Genomic DNA, 26,243 nt, shown 5'->3' on the forward strand with positions numbered 1-26,243 from the left:
ACATACATTTTCCCTGCATCATCAAAAAACAAGATCACAGAGATTATAAAAAATATTCTGTCATTTAACCTCAACAACTCTAGTAAACATGAAAGTCTCTGTGATGTCAGCCACGCACAGACATGTACTGAATGAGCTTCTCTAAAGCCATCTTTGATGTGCAGCTCTAGGAAGACATCACTGTCCTCATCCTTTGTTTTCTTTGTTCTTTATGCAATTTCCACATGTCTATCCTTAAAGAGCCTGCAATGGGAATTAGGAAATGGGAAATAAATCTCTGCACTGGTTCTATTAATTTTCTGCCCCCTGTGATCTCTGGTATGTTGGACTAAGACCCTTGGGGACCTGTCCAGAGGTGGATTGTGTGTAAGCAGAGGTGAACACAGAGCGAAGTCATGGAGGATTGAAGTCTGTCCAGAGTCACATGAGAAACTGTGAAGCCTGGGAGGTGAGAGGATGTTGGGCTTTGTATGTATCAAGGGGCTTTAATGGTCCCATATGAGAGGGTTCATTTTAGAGGCTCAGGATGAAGCCAAATCATATGAGTGAGCATCTGACCTACCTGTTGAGGGAGGAGTCACTGGAGCTCCTGCAGAGATGTGAGGGTACCTTTCTCTCAGACTAGGATGAGCATGAGTGTAAGACATAGAGTTGGGAAGAAGGATAATGTTTTGAAAACTCAGATTAGTTTCCTGAATTTGGGAAAAGTGGGAGCACCAGATGTATAAGCTAGCAGATATGAGACAGGGTATATGGGAGAGAAAATGAAGAGGGGACAAAGACAGATTTGAGGTAGGTACTTTCCACAAATTAGGGTGTGGGGTAATGGGGAGCAATCTCTGAAATGGTACAACAGTTTATGTGATTAAAATATTTCAATACTGTCTAGCCATTATGGTGACCCATTCACACAACATGTGACTACAGTTATACCACTGATTGGTTCACTTTATAATGATTAAATTTATTGTGTGCATTTTACCTCATAAAATAATGATGGTGAATTAAAGAAGCCAGATAAAAAAGAAAACATGCTACATGATTTTATTTATATAAAACTTCAGAAAATGCAAACTTATCTACTGAGAAAGAGAGAAAATGTGTAATTGCCTGCAAACTCTGGGGGTTGCGTGGGGAACAGAGGAAGAGATCTCAAAGGCATGTGAGAAACTTTTGGATGAAATTAATACATTTGGAGAGTGTAGGCATACCAATACTCATCTGATTACAAACTTTACATATATGTGGTTTATTCCCTTTCACTTATACATCAACCAATCTGTAGTCAATGTTTAATGTCATGATTTGCTTGTGTGATTAGGAGGAAAATGTATGCTTTTCCTTTTACTGCTATTCTCATGTAGGTAAACCTAAAATGGGTCCCTAGAAGAATGCAATAATGACAATACTGAGCATTTTTCAGTGCTTACTGTGTGTGGGGCACTTCAATTGTATTAGCTCTCTAAACCACCAAAATGAGTCAGTAAAATTCATTACTTCACTGAATGTCCCTGCTTCCTGTCCTTTGCATATGCTGTGTCCTTTGCCTGAACCTCTTATTACTGCCCCCTCATGAGCTCTATGTTTTTCTGGGCTCATTTGTTGTCAAATGCTTTCCTCTAAAAACATTTTAATTGGTTCTTCTTGAAGAACCTACAAGAAGAAAGGTCAGAATTCCAGTTGTAAGAAGTCATAATGCTCCATATTTTATCATTTTAACCATTATCATGTTTGTAGTTTTTTGTTTACTCATTTTCCAAAGGACACCACCCTTCTGCTCACCATCTCCCTGACACTGTTCTAATCATTAGAAAAAAAATAGGCAAAATCTCAGCCCTCAAAGACCTGTTATGCCAGTGGAGGAGTCACACAGTAATCCAAACAGCAGTGACAGGAATATGCATGATAGTATGTTAGAATAAAGTAAGGCATACTTAGGGTGATTTCCAATATGTTGGCTCAGCACAGAGGATGTGAAGTTATTGGAGCAGAGAGATCAGAAGATGAGAGCAGATGAAGTCAGAAATAAAGAAGTCATAAGCCAGTGATTTGGCTTTACTCTGAATGAAGTGGGGAGCCCCTGGAAGGTTGAAAGAAAAAAAAGAGATGAGATTAGTTTGTGGTCACTGAAGGAAACCAACATTTTGCCACCTTCAAATTTTGGTTTTAGAATTTTGATTTTAAGCTGTTTATTAGGAAACAAGCTCAGAAAACAAAAACAAAAACAAAAAAAAAAACAAAAAAAAAACTGTTGACCCTGTCCACATTTCTGCCAAGAGATCCAAATGGAAAATGTGCTTCAGGTGAAAAATCAGGATGTTCATTTTAGGCTAACTCATTGCATATGGTAAATAAAAGGGCTTCAGGAAGTACCTGTTGGCTAGGTACCTCATGTGTCCCACTGATTCTGAGTTGACCAGAAAAAATGTTCTTGCCATGTAGGATCTTCCCTTCTCAATGACATGAAAAACACTAATTGTAGTTTCTGAAATATAAGGGTCATTGTCCCTTTTTTCTCTTTGTGCAAAATGTTTTATAGCGTAGTATTGCTTCATTGTCATGGGGATTTTTATTCTATGTGAATTTTTATATTAAAAATTGTATTTCCTTCTGCTAATCTACCTCTGTTAATTTGATGATTAACCCAGCTTGAAAACAATGTAGAAGTTGGGAGTGACAATATTACTATTTTTTAGCCTCCTCATTAGCCAGGATAAGTGAGGCTGGTGGTTTACAAGTAGGGTGTTTGGTGAGAAAACAAGTATAGTCATCCAGGTAACAGGTGAGGATAGTTGGAGCAGTTTGAAGAAAAAGTGTCAGTTTCTGGATTTGTTCTGAGCACTGAGTCTAAGAATTTTCTGAAGAATTTGTTGTGAAGTGTGAGAAACAATGAAGAGTGGCAAAAATACAAAGACATTAAGAAAAATTCTCCAGGAGCCCATTTAGGTCAATGATTTGCCTGGGATTACAAATCTTAAGGCATCCTGATGTGTCCTTTAAACATTACTGGTCAAATAAATACTTGGACATCAGTAATCATGTCCAGTTTGTCTCTTTCAATCACTACCATGTTCCCATTGCCTCAGACAGTACTTGGTAAGTTTATAATTTGAGTCCATTACACATTTACAGAATCTACAAATGGATATGTGATGAAGAATCAAAATGTCTCCTGGACACTCATACACAGCATTTCTTATTGACTAGAAAATACAGCAATACCACCAAGTCACCATGACTGTGGGGGCCCTTATAAGCCCACTTGTTGTTGGAAGTGACATTGAGGCCTTTCTTGAGCCTTTGTGCTATATGTATTTTTGGAACTAAATTATGTTGAACAGAAAAATACTTGAAAGAAGTTGAAACTGAGCAGACACCACTCTGGGAGACTTCCTGGTTCTAATTTCTCAACAATAAAAATGGGGCTGGGGTCTTTCCAGCTGCCACAAGCTCAGTAAATATTAATTAAAATAAAGGACATGTAAATACTCAACAAAAAACAGTTTAAGCAATAATCAGTGACAGCGTAAACACTAATCTGAGACATGATTCTGGGTCACAGGACTCCTGGGTCTTCCTGAACAGGTGTGGATAAAATGAGAACACAGGTGTGGAATTGCTTTCCAGGACTTAAAATTCTCACAAGAAGGAAGCTGCAAACAGCACAGGGGGGAACATTTTTCCTAGCAGATTCAAATTTATCTTTTAAATTTTCTCTCCAATAAGGAGTCAAAAGTTGATACACTTAGACTGACAAAACAATGTTTAAATATTTTATCTTGTTTGGTAATAATTTATGGACTAAGAGACTTTAATTAAATGGCTAGGTGTAATGGAACTGAGCTTTCAGTGAGACTCGTTAAACCAGCGTTAAGAGCCATGACTCTGCTCTGAAGGGAAGTAGAGTTGTCACCTGAGATTTGTCTTTTAGGGTATTGATTCTGATCTTGTTATTAGGAAACAGAAAGCTCAGGAAAAGGCCTTAGAACTTCCCTCTTAACTGACTAGGAAGTCTTTAGATGGGAAACCACCTCAAGAAGGAACATTCACATTGACATGCCAAGAAATATTTATTTGCAGTTCATTTGCTTTGAAAATCCATGAAAATGGCTTTTTTGCTTTATGGAGCTTCAAACCACAGTGTTTTTTGTTTTTTCCTTCAGAATAGCATATGAATGTTAACTATCCAGTACTTCTTTGGGTCTGCATTTCTTCACTTCAGAATATTGAGTAGTATAATAGACTTTGTACATTGTCTCCTGTTAATCTGCCCCTGTTAATTTGATTATTAGTTTAGCTGGAGGAATTGAAAAGATGAGAGGAAAAAAAATTTCTTTTGCATCCAGAGCTGGCTGTCATGATTTCTAGTTGAAGAATAAATGGGAAACTGACTGCTGAGGCTCAGTTAGTTGGTGGTTCTACCACAAAACAAGAAAGTGTTGCTGGCTTAATTAGAAGTAAAGACACAAGCCTGTGTTCCAAATAGGGTCTCCTGTCAGGGTCCACATGAGAGGCAACAGATTTATGGTTCTCTCTCACATCAACATTTCTCTCTCTCTCCATCTCTTCCCCTTCCTAAAAATAAACAAATAAACAAGTAAATAAATGAATAAGTAAAATTTAGTAAAAAATAAAAGGTAAAAGAAAGTCAACCAGGCATTTTGATTAAAACAGAGCAAGCTTCTCAGGAAAACAGGTTATAAGAGATACATTGCTCAATGTAAGAGTAGGACACAGCCTGCTAAACACACGGTGGATAGATCTGTTTTCTGCTCTTAAATTAACTTGATCAACATGGTCTCAAAACTGGATGTAGTACTTTGTCTTGTCTGAAAGTAGGAAGAACTCTGACTCTAATAACCACTAACCCTGAAATAGAATGAGGCCAGGAGAGATATAATTCAGATTTAAATGATCAGCCCTGGCTGGTGTGTCTCAGTGGATTGAGTGCCAGACTGCGAAGCAAAGTGTCACAGGTTCGATTCCCAGTCAGAGCACATGCCTGGGTTGTGGGCCAGGTCCCCAGTATGGGCTGAGCAAGAGGCAACCACACATTTCTGTTTCTCTCCCTCCCTTCTTTTCTCTCTAAAAATAAATAAATAAAATCTTTTAAAAATGCTCTAAATTATCTTTAAAAACATATAATAACTGAACAATTCTCAGAGGACATGACTTTGGAATCCCTAATGATTTTTTTCTCTTCTTTGCCTTAAAAGACTTTAAATTTAAGCCACTGGGCAGTTCCAGTTTTAGAGCATTAGCTGCCATTCTCCTTTCAATGTTTCCTCTGAAATACTATATGCTTTTCTCCTTTCACTACTACATGCTGTCAGAATTTTAGTTCTTTAGGTATCAGACAAATAGCCCCACTTCAGGGTAGATAAAAGTGTGTATAGGTTCACAGGCCCCTACTTTCATTCCTCCTGGGAGGGGGTACACTTCCTCAGGCCTCACTCTGTGAAAACAGAAAAAAGTGAATGTGGCTTCTTAAGCTGTGGGAGGTCTTAGGGAGAGAGGAGAGTGAACATAAAATATCAAATTCCCTGAGCATCAAATATGGGCAGAATATATACATTCAATCAGTTCTAACCTCATATCAATCAGGTGTTTTTTCATATGATATAAGGGTTTTTATCTTCCATCAACAACCAATTCTCCAAAGCCATGCCCTACAATTCCATGTAGTTCTGACACTGAGTACCCGGTGTGCATGCAGACCCCACAGGTTCAAGGCTCATTTACACAAGACTGCCATTACTGTTGATGCCAATTGCAAGTGGGTGCCTGGGCTACTCACATTCCTGCCTAATCAATTACAAATTTGGAAATTTTCATTACCCCCTCTCATGTGCTATAAATCTGTAGGAAGACACACGGAATGTAGAAAAGGCTTTACTTACTATTAATGGTTTATTTTAAGGACATAAGTCAGGAGCAGCTGCATGGGAGAGACACCCTGGGCTAGACACTGGGTGATAGTGATGAAGCCTCCGTATCTTCCCTGCATTCCACTCCCTCTCAGAACCTCTCTGATCCTTATGTCGAGGCTATGCTTTGTTTGTTTGTTTGTTTTTGGGGGGGTTCCTTATGTTGGTATGTTTAATTAAAGAGTTGGCAATTTTTAAAATTTTTTTAGCTACTCTTCCATTCAAAGATTTTTGTAGGATTGGGATATATGAATAAAAGAAAAGACACATACTAACCCTGAAATCCTCAGTGGAGTCCTGTATGGTGAACCTTATTAACCCAGAGACCTAAGGTAACCACACAGAGTGATCCAAAGTGAAAACTCAGTAACTGAAAGTGAATCGAGGCAGGTAGTTATTTTTTAGTCTGGGTTCTGTTATTAAAAAAATGTCAATATTCATTTTATATGGTGTCTTTTCCATATCTGATAATATAAATTGTCAGAACTGTATCTTTCTTTCTGTCCTCTTATTGCATAAGGCCAGAGAGAAAAATACTTTTTTCATTGTTATTTTTATGATATTAATTATCTGCTATTATCCTGCACCCATCAATGTAAAACTTTATCTATTTGTTCTAACTTCTGTCCTATCCCAGATTTCACTTATTTTCCTTCTCCCAAATCTGTAATTCATCACCAATAAGTTTTTGTAACCCCTGTTTTCCCCTTTGATTGTAATATATAAAATAAGGTGGAAAATTGCCATTTTTGGAGTATTTTTTCAATACCTTGAGATATTGTTTACATTTTCAAATTAACTTCTAAAACTTCTCCACATGTTTAAACATTTCTTACTTTGACATTTACTTGGCACAGTGTGGCAAGATTTCAGAGAAGCCCATCCAGGGTCACGTTGGTAGGTCCCAGCAGGAGACTCACTGTTCTTCACCAACTCCTGGAATTGTTTCAAGTGAGCCTGGGGGAGTTTCTCTCAGAATTCTGGATCTCTCTGCTTTAAGGTAAAAGGCTGGAATTATTTGAGCTATTTTTTTTTAAATACTCCATGTGAACCTACATGTTAAGAGTTCAGGGAAACCAGGTTAACAATGAGTTGAAAACTCAGACAAAAACACAAAAGGATGGCTGCTATTTTTATTCAAACTTGACTATATTTTTCTAATACCAATCATTCCCCTTATATCCCCACCCCCTAGCAATCACCACACTGTTGCCATTGTCTGTGAGCCTTTTCCTTTTTGCTCAATCCCTCCATCCCCTGACCTCACCACCCCCAACCAACTGTCTGTCATCTCTTTTCCATCTATGAGTCTGTTTTTGTTTGATTTGTTACTTCCAGTTATTCATTAAATTCCACATAATGGTGAAATGATATGGTATTTGTCTTTCTTATACAGGACACTTTGGTATGAAACCCTTATTATTGTCCTCCTCACCCGTTCAAATTTAGGTGATAATTAAATTTTCAGCATTTTGTTCTTACAGCCTGGTACCCAAATAAACATTAAGGATATAGTTCCCAAGTGTACAATTAGCAAAGCTCAGACTAAGATTAAATAATGAATAATGAATAACATGTGGGTCACAGTACTTAAGACTCCACCTCATGGTCAGATGATTAAACTGTATTGGTGCATAGTGTGCTCTCAAACTGTAAGTGAATGTAATACAAGATGCAAAATACAGAGAAATGAGATGGATTATGAAAGCTTGTAGGTTTGAAATGATCCAGAGTGTTTTTCTAATAAAGGCCTGTGGGTCCAACTGCCTCCCATTTACCTGCTTTTCTCTTTTGAGATCATTCAGCCTTGACTTCCACTCAAAGTTAAGGGCTGGCTGCATCACCAATGGTTTATTCTTCAGCAAGACAAACACTGCTACTAAGACTTCCTAAGAATCCCTTCCTAGCACTGGAGACAATATTATCTAACCAAAAGATTGCTCACTGCTGCATTCTGTAGGTTGATTTGTAACCAAAAAGGTCAGTGTGGACAAAAAAGGGGCCACATACTAAACCTGACAAGCTCAGAGGAGGCCTGCATGGTGGGACTTACAAACTCAAAGACCTGAGTTGACCATGTAGGATGGTATGAAATTAAAATTTTTAGCCAAAGTGAGTCATGGTGGGTAGTCCTGTCCTAGGCTGGTAACTTTCCTGAAAAAGCTCAATCTTTACTATAACTGAGGGTGTTTATTGTCTTTTCCCTCTACCACAACTTACCTTTAAAATGTCAGGGTAATTTTATTTTTCTCACACCCTTCCCTGCACCATAGTAGAGACCACATACCTTCTCATTATTATTGTCATTGTGTTAATTCTTAACTGCTACCTTTCTGGTACCAACCAACCCCAAAAATGTACATATCCATTTGTTCTACTTTTTACCTAATCACAGAGATTTCTTCATTTTGCTTCCTCCCAGTTCCTTAATCTATTGCCAGTGGATTTCATGTAACCCCTTAGACCCCTGGATTTGACAATTCTGTATAAAACATGGTGCAAAATTGCCATTCTTCAGAACATTGTCTCAATTCATTGAGATTTTTCTTCTCCATAATCATCATCAGATTTGAGTCAAGTAGACTCATAAAAATACTCTTCAGGTTGAAACTTCTCTTACATTGACAGTGGCAAATTCCAAGCTTTTTGTTAGAACTTGGGTCTTTCTGGTGACCTGCTCTAACTGCAACTATCCAGGGGCCTGCCAAGAGTTGCCTCATCACAATAAAAAACAGTCTTATCACCCTAGTCCCTTAGATAATTTCAAATGATTAAGATGCTCTTCTCTAAAATCCAAGAAAGAAGATCAAGCATTTTTCTCTGATATCACATGAGAGAATTAAGGCTTCTTGGGTGGGGTCACTCCCAGAATTGCACAGCCTGCAAGTATACTCAGATGTTCTGTGTATTTTCTATTGGTACTAGGCATGTATGGTTAATCTTTTTTCAGATTTCCTTTTATATTAGAGGGACTGAAAATTTAAACACAACCTTTCCCCTTCTTCCAGTGATTGAGAATCCAGATATGAATTAAATTTATCCCCTGAGGTACACTGGTTCATAATTTAGAAGCTGGAAGGGAGAAAGACCATTATTTCTGCTGTTGTGTGGACTGATGGGTTGGCTGCAGCAGACACAGCTTTATGTGAAGAAGCAGGTGTTTGTTTACCTCTGGGTGGGACTGTGACTGTGGGCCTTGAGACTAGACTTCCAGTGGTAGCTTCCTAACTTCTCTTCCTCTAGTTATTCATGGTTTTACAAGCACTAATTCTTTGTATTAACAACTATTCCACAATCATGTTCATGGCAGGTTTAATTTAATAGTCCTAAATGGGAAAAACACAAATGTCCATAAAGGGGTGAATAAATAAAATTAAATTATCCCTAGAATGAGATATAACTATAGAATAAAGAGAAAGAATTATATTAAAATAATTTTGTTGCATCAAGGAGCCAACCTCAGTCTAAATATATATATATATATATATATATATACACATATATATAATAAAAATTTGCAGATTCCAGAAAATGCAAAAGAATTTATAATAAAAAATAGTCAATGAGAGTTTCCTTAACACTAAAAAAGGAAGTGGAGAGGAGAAGAAAAAAGAGATTACAAGATGGCATGAGAGACTTTAATAGTAAGGGACATGTCTTTCTTTTCATTGTATAGCTTCTCTGGTGAATGCATCTGAAAACACTGTATAAATTGCATACTTTCAATAAGTTAAGATTATGATACTCAACTACAAGTCAATAAATATATTAAAATTATCCATGCATAAATTAAATATCACCTAAAGTACAAGTTGAATAATGGAAAGTACAGTACGAAAGAAATACCTAACAGTAACATGACATTTTCTTGCCCATTTTTCTGTATGTGCAGCAGGAAGCAGCATAATTACTCTGCAGGATGGAGCTTTTCTGAGCATGGCCAATCTCCCTGAATCATCAGTACCCACAACCAGGCAAGGAGCAACCTCATCAATATAAATCATTCCACAATCTCCCTAACTCTTCCAACTCCCCACATGGACTGCATCCACTCCTCCATCCAGCGAAGAGTCAGCCCACCAAAGGTCAGTCCTGTCCAGGCAAATTTTTTTTAACACCCTTTGTCTATCAAGGAGCAAATGGCCACTAACTCTTCAGGTCTTATCCAAGAGTCCTTTCTCAGTAGTGCTCTCTGTGATCCTCAGATCAGCTGATACTCAAGTACATGTTGTAAATGCTCCAGAAGTTGTCCTTTATGACCCTTCACTTGTTTATGGATAATTCTTTAGAGCCATGATTTATATGAAAGCTGGTTGCTGTTACAAGGTAAAATCAATGAGCACAGGACCCACATATGTCTTATTCTCTTTGGAGTTTCCAGGGTCCAGCTCAGAGCCTGACAAATGACAAATGCTCTGTAAACACTCATTAAATCATTAAGGGAAACTGCACGATGGAAGCCTGTCACTGTGAGTGACACTTGTAGTTATATTACGTTTCTTGAAAAACAAAATACTTGGTATCAGCATGAGAGGAGCCCACCGACTCCTTGGGCACATGCGCAGGTTTGGTTCTTCTCATACTTTCAGAAGGAATGAAAGGATCCTCCTAACAGTGACAGGCTGGAACACATATTATTCCTCCAAAATCACAGCCCTCCCCAGGCCCACCTTGTGGGTTATGTTTCATCACCCAGGGCTTGTGTCTTTCCTGTTCTCACAAATATCTGACCTGACAGAAACTCTGGATCCTCAACCCTTGGCAGAGTTACTGTCCTGGGAGGAAAGAGCACACCCTAATCTTACAGGAATCAGGGAAGACTTTTCATTCTCAAAATTCTTGGGCTGTGGGACACCTGTCTGTTGTCTCTGAAGGTATGTCTTCAGTTCATGATGTCCTGGGAATCAAGGGCAACTTCTTGTACAGAATGGGGCAGGAGAACACAGAATCTGTGGTTGCTTCCATCTCAGAGGGGCTGAGGGTTCTAAAAGACCTCTCTTCTCCTAATAAAACAACACACAGGGCCCTAGTGAAGTTTTCACATGGAGATGCTTCATTTCCTAGGCCCTGTGGGAAGACAGGGGCACAGAAATGACTCATATGCAACATCTCAATGTAGTGATGGAGGACACACAAAAAAATTTAGGGATCAAACCTCCAGGTCATCACCCTCTCCAAGCCTCAGCAGAACCTTCACCAGGTTCTTCCATTGAACATTTGAAAACAGAGGGCTCTGTCTGAAACAGCACATCCCGCTGGTGGGAAAGTTCTCCTGACTCTGGACTCTGAGTACTCTCAATAATGCCTGCCTTTTCACTGGTCTCACCCTGTACTGATCAGGGTGCCTGGAAAGTCCCTGACATTGGCTCCATTTGTACTTCTGTCCTGTAGGGGGAAACAATGAGACACATATGAAATAGACACAGGAACCTGACTTTGGCTAAGATGGAAGAGGCTGATTTTCATCCACTGTTTCAACAGGCTTTTCTTGGATCCTCCCTCTTGACTATTCTGTCCCACCTGCTACTTCTAGAGACTGTTAATAAAAAGGAGCTGTGCAGCAACACTGACAAGCTCAGGGGGCCACATGACAGGCTTGACAAGCCCCTACAGGTCAGTAAGAGCAACCTCTCCTGAGAGCTTGTTAGAGGTAGAGTCTCTGATCCACTGCACCACTGCCATATTGAATTTGCAGTTTAACAGAATCTGGAGTATTTTCCTGTGCACAGGAGAGTAGAAGAAATGGTTCTATCCTCATGTTAAGAGATCAAATTTTGCATGGGCACCCACATTAGTGGGACAGCTGCTGAAGCTGTGTTTTTAAGGTGTCACCAGGGTATTGTGATATTTCCAAAGTTTCACAGGTGATCTGGTGCATAATAGGGGTGGCAGTGGTGACATACCTGCGATAGGTTTTTCTTTTTTCTATAAATATTTTATTTATTTACATTTAGAGAGAGAGGAAAGGAGAGAGAAGAGGGAAATATTAGTGTGTAGTTTCCCTCACATGGCCCCCACTGGCGACCTTGCCTGCAGCCCAGGCATGTGCCCTGATTTGGAATTGAACTGGTGACCCTTTGGTTCACAGCCCATGCTCAGTCCACTGAGCTACACAAGCCATGGCGGTGTTTTTCTGTTTTAGCTCGAGAACTACTGCTCTGAAGGGAAAAGTCAAATATGATAGAAGGAAACTGGGGGAAAGGCAAATGTGCACCTGATAGGGGGCTGTGGAAAATGCCCCAAATCCTGATAACCCTGGCTTCTGCTTTTCCAAACTCAGCATGAGAGTGAATATTTGTGAATGTTTATATGCATGTGTGCATTTGTGTGATGTTGAGAGACTTCAGGAGTTCCCAGAGAACCAAATTAGAGAAGGGCAGTACTGGCTGGTTAGAAGGGACAAGGGTGGCAGAGTGAGGGCATGGAGTAGGAGGGTCCCGTGAACAGTCCCTGCCCCCAGCTCACATTACAAGAATCATAAACTTACGTCAGAATAAAGCTCAGCAAACAGGTAGGACACACAGCACATTGCACCATTCTGGACAAAGGTGCCTGTGAGCCTCACCGAACCTCAAGCTTCTCTCAAAAACACAGTCACAGAGGAGACAGCAGACACGATGGGGTCCCTGTCAGTCTTTACCCACAGAGGACTTGTCCACTGGCAAGGGCTCCTGGTGGCCAGTAAGTAGGATATAATTCCCTGGGGTAGACTAAGATTTTGACCTAGAGACTGGCTGGGATCTTCTGAAGAGGCCAGTGCTCCTAGAAAAGAGGGAAGGCTTCTGTCTGGACCTGAGGGTAAAGGACAAAGGAGCATAGCAGGATGAGGAAGGGGACTCAGCAAGAGGAAAATCTCATAATCTGGAAGTGGTGAGAGGCAGGAAAACCTCAACTGCTATTTATTTCCTATTATTCATCATTGAGTATTTAATTATGAAAATTGATACTGATACTGATTATGATACTGATTGATACTGATTATGATTAATACTGATTTATGTCATGAAACACTAGAAAAAACTTATCCAAGGGTGCTAGACATGGTCTTTACCACCAACCTCAGAAATGGTTGAATGCACCCCAGAAGGTACAAGCCTGGAATTGCTCATTCATTCAATTCCAAGTTCTTGCAGCCTGTTGAAGTTACTGGAGGTACAAGATCAAATGTGGCCCTGCTTTCATTGTGCTCATGTTCTATGGAGGAGAAAGGGAAAAGGAAGGATCTAGGTGTGATGTCAGGTACCCACAAGAGCCATGAAAAATGCAGAGCAGGGTCTGATCAAAAAGTGCAGACAGAGGATCTTTAGAGAAAGTAGTCAGGAAAGGTGTTTTCAAAAGTGCCCCTGAGTGTCAGAAGGAGTCTGAGCACAGTGAGGGGAAGAGTAGGAAAACACCTGGAAAAAAGTATTTGAAACAGAGAAGATAACAATTTCAGAGGTGCTCAAGTAATGGAGGTCATGCTGTTGACATTGAACATGGGAGACACACACATATAGACAAAGGCTGAGAGGTAAAGAGACCCTCTCAGGATTCAGGGCCTTGTTTTTCAATCACAATGCTTTCATAAAAACATAGATTTTTTTTTTCTTATTTTCTAGTCTCACTCTTCAGTTTCTGGTGCCAGCCCACCACAGCTCAACTTGCTATTGTGTCAACCTATGCTGCTGAAGGGAAGGAAGTGCTTCTGCGTGTCCGAAATAAGCCTCCCAATCATTCAGGCCTCCATTGGTACAAGGGGGAAGGCGCAAAACAAAATAATTTACTTGCATTTCTCATAGACAAGCCAGAAATGTATTTCAGAGGTCCTTCATTTGGACGAGTGGTATTAAAACAAGATTGGTCCTTGCTGATAAAGAAGGTCTCCAAAGCTGATGAAGGAATGTACACTATAGTAGTCTACCTTACAGATTCAAAAAAAGAAATAGGATTTGGAAGGCTTACTGTATATGGTGAGTGATTGCTCTCTGACCTGTCGGTGTTGGGTGGGGTGACTTCTGCTTCACACACAGGACTGATAATCCTGGATCTACCTGCATTCCACTCTGCATTTTGTTTCAGGTTGGGATTTGACATTAAATGCATGATATACAAGAGTATAGACAAACTTCCTAAGATCTCAGTTCCCTTCCTAAATTCCAGCCCTGCAGACAGTCAATGCAGACAGGAGTATTACTAAGATGGAAGTAACTCAGAAAAATGAGACTTGCCTCAGTTAAGCATCCTGAGCACCTCCCTATGAAACTGACCCTGAGAATGACCCTCTTGTATTAGGTCAGAGCATGGTCTGAGAGGCCTCCTGAAATTCTTCTCAACCTCAGTTCAGAAACCACTCTCCAGAACACTGTACCAAAGATCTTGACTCCAGCGAGTCTCTTGAGTCTATGTCAGCTTGGGGTTAGCCTCCTGGGAAAAGCTGAGTGTGTAATGGTTTAACAGCTACCCAAGTCACAAGGGTCCGGTGCTTGTCACCAGTTGGGGCTCAGGCCCAAGAGCCACATCTTGGCAAAAATGGAATTCAATGTCATTTGGGTCTGTGTGTGTAAATCTCAGTTAGACAATGTTCTTGGATATTGCTGAAGGCCCTGTGTGACTTAGGAAGGTTCAGAAAATGGTCAGCATTCCCAGAAAGAAACTGAGAAAAAAAGATGCTCCTGGAAGGTTCTAATTCACCAGGGATCAGCCCAGGGGATTCTCTCTCAATAAACTGGTGAGGATCCTTTTGTGTTAGGTGTCCTCAGTTAATATGAATACTCTTTGGTCTGTGTAGTGGACAAAAAAAAATAAAAATAAAAAATAATGTATTTTTACTTTAGAACCAAGTTACCTGCAGTAACAGAGTTACTGCACAGTTGTCCCACTCAGGAGGCGTATCCTGACTCATTTTGCTCACATTCACCTTGAAAGTCCTCTTGGTCCAAAGGCCTGAGTAGTCAACTGACCACCGGCTTGCCCCTGCTTGCTATGTGTCATTTCTGTACAAACCTCAGCCTCTGGGATTTCCTGGGAAATGGTGCCTCATAGAAAAACACTTCAGCTGGGTAATAGAAGTCTGTGCAGCTGCAAGGAAACACTTCTTGTCAACCAGGCAGTAAGGTGGTCTGTGAAGAATCAGAATTACAGGAGTGTATCTGACACAAAGTCATGTCTTTCCATAACTGAACACTTATACTTAAAGGACACCTGAGAAAGTCTGTACTTTCTACCACACATATAGCTGGAGGTCATACATTCTCTGAGCACCCAGATTCCCATGCATTTTCTAGTGATGCACAGATTTCCTGGGTTCTTTCAAAGACTCAAGTTGACTGAGATGTGAGAGGAGCCAACTCTGGTTGAAGAAGCTCTGATTGGAGAAAAAGAAGGTACTACACAGGGCAATTTTTATTCTCTTACTTGTAGAGCAAAGTTAACCACACCAACATCACAAGCAACTAAGTCAACCTAGGGAGTTTTGACATTTATTTTTTGTAAATAATAGTGGTGTTGAGCATTTTTTTCTGTGACTTTTGACCTGTTGCATATATTCTCTGGAGAAATGTCTATTGAAGTGTTTTGTTCATTTCTAAGCCGGTTCATATATGGTTTTGTGGTGACTGTTGAGTTGTACATTACTTTTTTTCTAATTTTAATTGTTGTTCAAGTACAGTTTTCTATCTTTTACTCCCATCCCAGTCCAACCCTGCATCACTCCCCACTTTCCTCCCATTTCCACCCCCCACTAGTTTTTGTCAATGAGTCCTTTATATTTATTCCCGTAAACCCTTCCCCTTTCCCCATGAAATTCCCTCCCAGATCCCCTCTGGTCATTGTCAGTCTCTTCTCTACTTCAGTGTCTTTTGTTATATTTTGCTTGTTTGTTTGTTTTATTGTTTAGGTTCCTGTTAAAGGTGAGATCATATGGTATTTGTTTTTCACCATCTGGCTTATTTCACTCAGCATAATGCTTTCCAGTTCCATCCATACTGTTTCAAAGGGTTGGAGCTTCTTCTTTATGCTGCATATAATTAAATTGTGTAAATGTGCCATAGTTTTTTTTTTTGATCCATTCATTTACTGATAGGCACCTAGGTTGTTTCCAGCACTTAGCTATCATAAATTGTGCTGCTATGAACATTGGGGTGCATAAGTTCTTTTGGATTGGTGTTTCAGGGTTCTCAGGATATAATCCTAGCAGTGGAATTTCTGGGTCAAAAAGGACAGATCCATTTTTAGTTTTCTCAGAAAATTCCATACTGTTTTCCATAGTGGTTGTACCAGTTTGCAATCCCACCAACAGTGCATTAGGGTCCCCTTTTACCCACAACCTCTCCAACACTTATTGTGTGCTGCTTTGTTTATGATGGCCATTCTGACTGGTGTGAAGTGGTATTTTATTGTGGTATTAATTTGCAGCTCTCTGACAGCTAGTGGTATTGAGCATCTTTTCATGTGTCTCTGGATCCTCTGTCTGTCCTTTGAGAAGTGTATGTTCAAGTCCTTTGCCCATTTTATAATTGGGTTGCTTGTCTTCTTAGAGTGGAGTCAAGTCAATTCTTTGTATATTTTGGAGATTAAACCCTTGTCTGAGGTATCATTGGCAAATATGTTTTCACATATAGTTGGTTCTCTTTTTATTTAAATCTGTTTTCTTTAGCTGTGCAGAAGCTTTTTATTTTGATAGGGTTCCATTTGATAATTCTTTCCTTTATGTCCCTTGCTCTAGGGGTCATATCAGCAAAAATGTTGCTGCATGAAATATTTGAGATTTTCCTTCCTATGTTCTCCCCTAGGACTTTAATGGTATCACGGACTATATTTAAATATTTTATCCACCTTGAATTTATTTTTGTGTATGGTGTAAATTGGTGCTCCAGTTTCATTTTTTGCATATAGCTGCCCAGTTCTCCCAACACCATTTGTTGAAGAAGCTATTTTTACTCCATTTTATGTTGCTGCCCCTTGGTCGAATATTAATTGTCCATAGAGATGTGGATATATTTCTGGGCTCTCTATTCTGTTCCACTGATCCAAGTGCCAATTTTTATGCCAGTACCAGGCTGTTTTGATTACAGTGGCCTTGTAATAGAGTTTGGTATGAGGTATTGTGATCCCTCCTACTTTGCTGTTCTTTCTCAAAATTGCAGCAGCTACAGGGTCATTTATGGTTCCATATAAATTTTTGAGGTGTTTTTTCTATGTCTGTGAAATACGCCATTGGTAATTTAATAGGTTTTGCATTGAATCTGTAAATTGCTTTGGGTTGTATGAAATTTTTGATGATGTTAATTCTTCCGATCCATGAACACAGTGTATGTTTTCATTTGTTTGTGTCTTCTTTGATTTCTTTCTTCATTGTTATGTAGTTTTCTGCATACAGGTCTTTTAGCTTTATGGTTAAGTTTATTCCTAGATATTTTATTTTTCTTTTTGCTATATCAAATATGATTTTTTCTTGATTTCTGCTTCTGCTTTTTCATTGTTGGTATACAAAAATACCTTCGATTTCTGGATATTGACTTTGTATCCTACTGTTTTGCCAAATTCATTTATTAAGTCAAGCATTTTTTGTGTGTGTGGAGTCTATAGGATTTTCTATGTACACTATCATGTCATCTGCAAACAATGACAGTTTTGTTTTCTCCTTTTCAATTTGGATGCCTTTTCTTTCCTTTTCTTGTCTGATCACTGTGGTTAAAACTTCCAATACTATCTTGAATAGAAGTGGAGAAAGTGGACAACCTTGTCTTGTTCCCGATCTTAGTGTAAAAGATTTTAGTTTTTGCCCATTGAGTATGATGTTGGCTGTAGGTCTCTCATATTTGGGCTTTACTATGCTAAGGAATGCTCCCTCTATTCACACTTTGCTGAGTTTGTTATCCTAAATGGTGCTGTACCTTATCAAATCCTTTTTCCTCATCTATTGATATGATCATGTGATTTTTGTCTTTGATTTTGTTTATGTGATGTATTGCATTTACTGATTTGTTAATATTGAACCATCCTTGCATCCCTGGGATGAATCCCACTTAGTCATGGTGTATGATCTTTTTAATGTACTGTTGGATGTGGTTTGCCAATGTATTGTTGAGGATTTTAGCATCTATGTTCATTAGCAATATTGGCCTGAAGTTTTCTTTCTTTATTTTGTCTTTATCTGGTTTTGGAATTAGGATGATAGTGGCTTCATAGAAAGAGTTTAGGGGTCTTCCATCATTTTGGATTTTTGAGAATAGTCTGTGAAGGATAGGGGTTAGCTCTTCCTTAAATGCTTTTGTAGAATTCTTCTGTGAAACCATCTGGTCCAGGGGTTTTGTTTTTTGGGAGTATTTTTATTATTGTTTCAATTTCATCTGTGGTTATTGGTCTGTTCTGGCTTTCTCCTTCTTCCTCATTCAGTTTTGGAAGATTATATTTTTCTAGAAATTTGTCCATTTCACCTGGGTTTTTAAATTTCTTGACATACAGTTCTTCATAGTAATTTCTTACAATTCTTCGTATTTCTGTGTTGTCAGTTGTAATCTCTCCTCTTTCATTTCTGATTATGTTTATTTGGGTACTCTCTCTTTTTTTCTTGATGAGCCTGCTTAAAGGCTTGTCAATTTTGCTTATCTTTTCAAAGAACCAGCTCCTGGATTCATTGGTCTGTAGAATTGTGCTTTTAGTCTCTAAGTCATTTAATTCTGCTCTGATTTTGGTTATTTCCTTCCTTCTACTTGCTCTGGGCTGTCTTTGTTGTTATCCCTCGAGTTCTTGTAGGTTTAGGTTGTTTGTTTGAAATGTTTCTATCTTTTTTAGGTAGGCCTGTATTGCTATGAATTTCCCTCTCTTGACTGCTTTCGCTGTGTCCCATAAATTTTGGGTTGTTGTGAGTTCATTTTCGTTTGTCTCCAGAAACTTTTTATTTCTTCCTTAATTTCATTCTTGACCCATTCATTGTTTAATAACATGCTATTCAATCTCCATGATTTCTAATGTTTTTTTTTGTTGTTGTTGTTTTGTTTTGTTTTTTTTTCCGGGGGGTGGTTTCTAGTTTCAGTCCTTTGTGGTCAAAGAAAGTGCTTGGTATGATTTCAATTTTCCTGAATTTGTTGAGGCTTATTTTGTGTTATATCTTGTGGTTTATCTTTGAAAATGTTTCACATGCAGTTCAAAAAATTTTTATTTAGCTTCTTTGGGATGAAGGGCTCTAAATATATATCTGTTAAGTCCATCTTAACTAGGACATTGTTCAATGCCACAATATCTTTGTTGATATTTTGTTTGGAAGATCTGTCCATTTTTGACAGTGGGATGTTAAAATCCCCTACTATAATTGTGTTGCTGTTAATATCTTTGTTGAAGTCCTCTAATTTTCTTTATGTATTTGGGTGCAATACATAATGCACCCAAACACAATGTTTGTTTTCTTGGTGGATTTTTCCCCTGAATATTATGAAGTGACCTTCTCTGTCTCTCTTTATGGCCCTTTTTTGAAGTCTATTTTGTCTGATATGAGTATTGCTACCCTGGCTTTTTTTTTTTTCCTGTCTGTTTGCTTGGGAAATTTGTTTCCAGCTCTTCATTTTCAGTCTGTGTAGGTCTTCTGTGAGGAGGATACAGGCCAGCAGTATCTATTACTGCTGCAGATGCTTGAGATACAAGAAAACATACATACAGATTATCGAGTCCTGTGGACAAATAGGAACAGCATGGCCACTCTCTCTAGTGGAGAGCACCCTGAATCACTACCTGAGTAGGCTTTTACTAAGAATACAGATACAGTTTGTGGATTACAGTCTGCCAGGGAAGATCAAACAAATAGGTAGCTTTCAAAGGGGCTGGCAGAACTCATGCTGGGATTCTGGGCTGAGATTCTGGGGTTTTATCACTTAAAAAGACTACATTACCTAAAGGGCTAGTTTTGTTTCCTGCCCATGCCTTCATATTCAAATTCAAGAGCTTCCTCCAGCAAGCAGATCTCACAGGATCTTGCATACTCTATGTCCCAGGCCTGATTATCCCGTGGGTCCACCAATTCTGGTCTGGACTGTACCACCCCTGTTATTTCTGCAGGCCTGAGTAGGGCAGAGGAGACAAAGGCAGCTGGGAGACTTGGATTTCTCACAACTAAGAACAAGGATTCAGGCTTTGACAAAGCCAAGGGGACAGGGGTTGAAATCGATCACCCCTTCATTTTCACATCCCCTCAAGACCTTCCCTGTGGCCTCTACATGATCATGCCTGTTTTAGATGATTCCCCCCTTGGGGAGCCTTACCCATCATTGGCTAACTGATCAAGCACTGGGGGCCGGCACAGAACAGGCAGCATTCCTGCCAGGGAAATTGTCTCCTTAGGGTTTCCTGGTTCAGAGGTCTCTTACTCAGCCTTAGCCACAGGGCCGGAGGGTGGAGGATTACAGCTTCCTGAGACCAGGCACAGTGGACCCCAACACCTTTGTGGGTCTCTTGTAGGCAGCATATGTGTGGGTCATGCTCTCTTATTCATTCAGCTATTCTATGTCTTTTGATTGGAGCATTTAATCCATTTACATTTAAGGTTATTATTGATAGGTACTTATTCATTGCCATGTTCATACTTGTGTTCCTCTCTGTCTCTCTCTCTTCTTTACTTTCCTTAGATCATTCCCTTTAGCATCTTCTGCAGAGCTGGTTTGGTGGAGATGTATTCATTTAGACTTCTTTTGTCTGGGAAGCTTCTTATTTGGCCTTCTATATTGATTGAGAGCCTTGCTAAGTACAGTAGCCTTGGTTGCAGACCTCTGGTTTTCATTACTTGGAATATTTCTTGCCACTCTCTCTTCTGGCTTGGAGTGTTTCCATTGAGAAGTCAGCTGCTAACCTTATCGGGGCTCCCTTGTATGTTACTTCCTGTTTCACCCTTGATGCCTTTAAGATTCTCTCTTTGTCTTGGAACTTTGCTATTTTAATTATGATGTGTCTTGAAGTGGGCTTCTTTGGGTTCCTCTTGATTGGAACTCTCTGTTTCTTGGATTTGTGTGACTTTTTCTCTCATCAAATTAGGGAAGTTTTCCATCATTACTTTTTCAAATAAGCTTTATATCACTCACTCTTCTTCTTCTCCTTCTGGTATCACTATAATATGGATATTATTATGTTTCATATTGTATTGCATTTCTCTTAATCCCTCTTCATTCTTTCTGAGCTTCTTTTCTTTTTCTTCCTCTTTCTGGGTGTTTTTTTTTTTCTACTTTGTGCTCCAATTCACTGATCTGATCTTCTGCTTCATCGACCCTGCTTTTCATTCCTTCTGCGGTGTTCTTCATTTCAGAAATTGTATTTTTCATTTCCTCTTGGCCCTTGTTGATAGTTTCCATTTCCTTTTCCATGTTGATATAGTTTGCAGTGAGTTCATTGTAGTTTCCCTGTAGTTTCTGGTAGTTCCTGGTGAACTCATTGAACTTCCAGATAACCATTTCTTTGAACTCAATCTCTGATAGTTGTTGTGTCTATTTCATTTAGCATTCTTTCTGGGGCTTTCTCCTTTCCTTTCATTTGGGGATTGTTTCTTTGTCTTCCCATTGTTTGTGAGACTCTTTTTGTTAGCTTCAGCTTCTTAAATTGATCTGTTCTGGTTGCCTGGGTTTATGGTGTGAACTTCTGTGGTAGGCTGTTGCGCGTGGGTCACCAACCAGCAGTGACCACGGAACGCTGTGGATGGCTCAACGATAAACACGCGAGAAAAAACATACACAGAGACAAACTAGTTTCTGTGGAGAAGTAGGGACGAAATGGCCACCCCTTCTAGTGAGGAGCGCGCCGATTTACAGTCCATACCTGCTTTTATTGGGCTCATGCTACATAATAACTCAGGTAAAGTACAATACTCATTAGGGGAAGTAAGGAACCATAGAAAACAAAGAACTCTGCCCGTCTATTGAGTTGGGGGTCAAAGAGCTGTAAGGCTGAGGAACAAACTAGCTTCCTCCTAAGACCCTTCTCATTCAACTGAGAGCATTCTTGAACAAAGAAGGTTTCACAGTAATTTACATGTTCTTTCTTAGGCCTGATCACCCCGGGAAATCCGCACTTCCCAGTACCGAGCTGTACTACCCCGTCATTGTTTCAGGCTTAGGTGGAGCGCGGGAACTAAGGCTACCGAGAGATAAGGAGATTTTCTTCCGGATGCTGAGAACTCAGACTTTGTCAAAGCCGAGGAGTGAGGGTCCATCACCCCCTTTTGCTGCAGCCCCCCAAGTCCTTCTTTTGGGGGGCCTCCCAAAGTGATCGTGCCTGGCTTGGGTTGTTCCCCCCATGGGGAATCTTACCCGTCTTTGGCTAACCGACCAAGCTTTTTGGGGTTCAGCAGCAGAAGCAGCATTCCTGCCAGGGAGATAAGCTTTTGTCTCCTTGTTGGCTCACGGTTCCAAGGGCGTTCCCTTAGCCTTAGCTAGGCGGGGGTTTCAGCTTCTGATACCAGTCAGGGCGGTTCCCAACAGTAGAATACCTGTGAGATTCAGTGGTGCAGTCTCCTTGATTTCCCAAGCTCACTGGTCATGGACTGCTGGTTAAGAGTGCTCTGTGTTTGTCTTTGGGTTTTGATTATTATTTGCTCTTTCTTTGGTGGGTCCTTCCAACCAGCTGGTTAACTGAGGCTCACTCTGTCCACCACCTGTTGTATTTTATTGTGCTGGTGAGGGCAGGTTGTATTTAAGCTGGTTCTTCTGTGTGTACAGGGTTTGGAGGATTCTCTCTTGCTCGTGTTCAGTTTTTTGCTCTGAGTAGTTTCTCCACTATTTAACTGTGTTTCCAGATAGGTCCTGGATTGAGGTTAGTGTGGCTTCCACTGTCTCCTTTACCTTCTTCTGTTGTTATCTGTTGGTGGTTTCTTTGTTGTTGGGTTTCCTCTTCTAGCAGGTATCCTAATGTTAATAGCTTACACCTATTTTTTTGTTGTTGTTATCAGTTGGAGGGGGAAGGCAAAATGGTTTAAGACAGCAAGAAAGTGTTCAATGATATTTATAGTAGCAGCTGGTTAAGAGATAAGAGATCCTTTGGCTATGTTTAGTGTTAACCATGATCTTTCATCCAACTAGCCACTTTTTAGAAAGTATACAAAGGAGATAAGACTCTTGTTGGGGAGGGGAAGATTGTGAGTTGGATCTAGAAAGTAGTGAGGTTGTGGGAGGTCAGATTCTGAGGTAAGGTGAGAGTAAAGGATAGAAAATAGATGTAGTGTGTGAGAGAATAGAGTTAACCACTTACAGTAATAGACTTCAGGAAACTGTGAAGTGGGCTATGATCTGGGAGGGGTGTTGTGAAGTATTTACGATGTATGGAACAGTTATTATTTACAATAATATTAGAGCAACAGTCATATGATATAATCTATGTGATCTGGATAACAAGAATAGGGAGTATAGTACCTTGAGTAGTGTGCTAAAGGAACACAAGTGACATGAAGGACAGTAAATTAGCAACACATTATGAAGTAGAGAACAGGGGAAACCTGTCAAATGATACAATATAACCAGCCAAGCAAAGAAGGCTGTACAGAAAGAAGAGGTACACAAAAATACTACTAAAGTAAAAGATGTAAGAATAATGAAAAATAATAATACAAATATGCAATAACTTGCAGGTTCTCTGTAATAGCAAAGTGAATTTTATCTGACTATCTCAACTGTTGGGATGCCTCCTCTTTGGGTTCAACTCTGGTCTTTTCACAGTTCCTGGTTTTATTGTCTCACTTGTGGGTATTTGGTGGGGGGGGGGGAGCAAAAGAAGGGAGGAAGAAGAGATAAAACTGGAAAGAAAGGAAAAAGGAATAAAACAAGACAAAAAAGGAATAAAACAAAATAAGGAAAGAGGAAAAAAGGTACTGAAAGATAAAACAATAATAAAATTAAAAACAAATAAAAGATTACTTAAAAATAAAACAAAAACAAAAAAAAACAACAACAAAACACCTTTTGTTTGTTTCAAACTGGCCAAACTGTTTTTTCTGGTCTTGTTGGCTCCAACAGGCTGAGGGGTGATTGGTATGGCTTTTCTCACTTCTGGATGTGCACTCAGCAAGTCCTGCGTGCACTCTCCCAAGAGCTAGCCTGGTGCCTTTCCCTGGCTCCTTGATGTAGAATTCAGGTCTTCCTGAGAGCATTGTTTCCCCAGGGTTACCGCTGTGGGCTGGGGTGTGGGCATGCACACATGGGATAGTCCAGGCTGCCTCAGTCCTGAGGGTTTGGGTATGCACTCTTCCCAGTGCTTTGGGGGTGTGCAAGGCCTTCTCCACTAACTTCCGTGCAACCTTGGGATCACTGCCCAGCTGGGTGGGAAGGAGGCTGAGTGGCTGTTGCAGGAGAATTCCCCAAAGTTTTTATTTTTGAGAAATTCCTCCTACTCAAGCCTGCTGCTCCATATAGCCCAATTCTTCTGCCAGACAAGTGACTATCTGGATCAGTGCCCATCACTGCATGACTCTCAAGTCTCCCAAGCCGGTGTCCACAGACCCTGTGGGTGATCACAGTCCCTGTGTGTTTTCCACTTAGTCTTTATTCCCCTCTCTGCGACTTCAAGCAACCAGGTCTATCCCAGTGCTGTCTAAACCTTGATTGGCCATGGAGAGAGGGAGCAGTTGACCCTGCTCCCTCCCAAGGACTCTGAAAGACCCAGGGGCAGGTGCCAGGCCTGGGTCTGCAGCTGCCCTCATCTCCAAACTGGTCCCTGGGACCTTATTGTCCTGAAGCACTCTCCTTACCGCCTGTTTTTTCAGTGTCCGATACAATTTTTGGTCTCTTATTTTCATGTATGTTGGGGTACTCTTGGCTGTTTGCTCTGTTCCTCTGTAGATCAGCTAGGCGTTCTCCAGTGTGTAGGGAAAAGTGGAATAGGCTCCCTCCTACCCCATTGCCATCTTCCCTCTCTGTACATGATTTTTTTTGTATATTCTAGATATTAACCTTTTATTTGCCTTATGATTTGCAAAGTATTTTCTCATATTTCATAGGTCACCTTTCAACTTGTGTTTTAATGAAGAAAAATTTTATTTTGACAAAATCCCAATTGTCTATTTTTTACCTTTGTTCTTAGTGTCATATTTATAAAAGTCATTGTCAAATCAATGTCATAATGCTTCTTCCCATCCTTCCTCTTAGCATTTATAGTTTTAGGGGTAACCTTTAGAATTTGATCTCTTTGACTGAATTTGTGTGTGTGGTGTCAGACACTCACCCATGTCACTTGTCTGCATGTGACTATTGTTGTGCAACCCATTTGTTGAAAAGAGTGACTTTTCTCCATTGAACAGTCTTTACTGCATAATAAGTTATTTAACAAAAGCTAAATACTTTTCTACTTACTATAAACTTCCTTGGCTCCTGAGATGGATATGGCGGTAAGCCTGCTTTCCACAACATGGATAAAAGTTGATATAAGGTGTGGGACCTGATGTTTTGTCAGGGAAAAAAAAAAGAAGTCCTAGGAAAAGATCAATAAAAGCTCCTGAGAGAAAAATTCTATCTGATGATGAGGTTATTGGACATACGAGCTGGGAAGGGGTTTTTGGAGCTGCTAACTCAGATAACTGAGGGAGTATGAATGGAATCATACTGGGGTTATATGGGACTACAGGCTAGCTGCAGCTCTCTCCTTACATAATTTTACAAGAACTTAGACAATTATCCTTCTGTAAATGTTGGGAACATACTCTGGTGGCCATTACATAGCTCACTGTGGGCTGTGAGTTGCTGAGACTAAATAAGTAGCATGGCTCCGTGTATTAAGCCCATTTTTAAACAGTCACATTCCCTATTTCTCTACAGAGCCTGAATTAGTGGTCTCCCTGGTAGCCAGTAACACCACAGTCACAGAGAATAAGGATTCTGTGGTCTTGACCTGCAACACAAATGCACTGTTCATCCACTGGTTGTTCAAGGGCATGAATCTGAAGCTCAATGAACGCATGAAGATATCAGAAGACCACCGAAGCCTCACCATAGACCCTGTGAAGAGGGAAGATGCTGGGTATTACTGGTGTGAAGTTTCCAATCCCATCAGGTCTACTGAAAGTTGGTCTGTTACACTGGATGTGAAATTTGAGTGACCCTCCTTTCTTGCCATATGTTATTAAATTCTAAATAAAAAGTTTTGCAGCAGCCCTGGCTGGCATAGCTCAGTGGATTGAGCATGGACTGCGAACCAAAGTGTTGCAGGTTCGATTCCCAGTCAGGGTACATGCCTAGGTTGCAGGCCACGGCCCCCAGCAACCACACATTGATGTTTCTCTCTCTCTCTCTCTCTTTCTCTCTCCTTTCCCTCTCTAAAAATAAATAAATAAAATTGTAAAAAAAATGTTTTGCAGTATTATAACAGATTTTTTGA

General features: G+C 40.0%; 1 protein-coding gene across 1 annotated transcript; it reads left to right on the plus strand.

The window, feature by feature from the left end:
• The first annotated feature begins 12,544 nt into the window (after positions 1-12,544).
• LOC123825898 (carcinoembryonic antigen-related cell adhesion molecule 21-like) lies at positions 12,545-26,006 on the plus strand. The gene is made up of 3 exons (XM_045849551.1): positions 12,545-12,608; positions 13,526-13,876; positions 25,685-26,006. Exons 1-3 carry the CDS (start codon positions 12,545-12,547, stop codon positions 25,963-25,965), a joined length of 696 nt encoding a protein of 231 aa, XP_045705507.1. The 3' UTR covers positions 25,966-26,006.
• The last annotated feature ends 237 nt before the right edge of the window (positions 26,007-26,243 follow it).

This window comes from Phyllostomus hastatus, unplaced genomic scaffold (genome assembly GCF_019186645.2).
Source record: "Phyllostomus hastatus isolate PE091 unplaced genomic scaffold, TTU_PhHast_1.1 phas_contig_699, whole genome shotgun sequence".
Taxonomy (NCBI): Eukaryota; Metazoa; Chordata; class Mammalia; order Chiroptera; family Phyllostomidae; genus Phyllostomus; species Phyllostomus hastatus.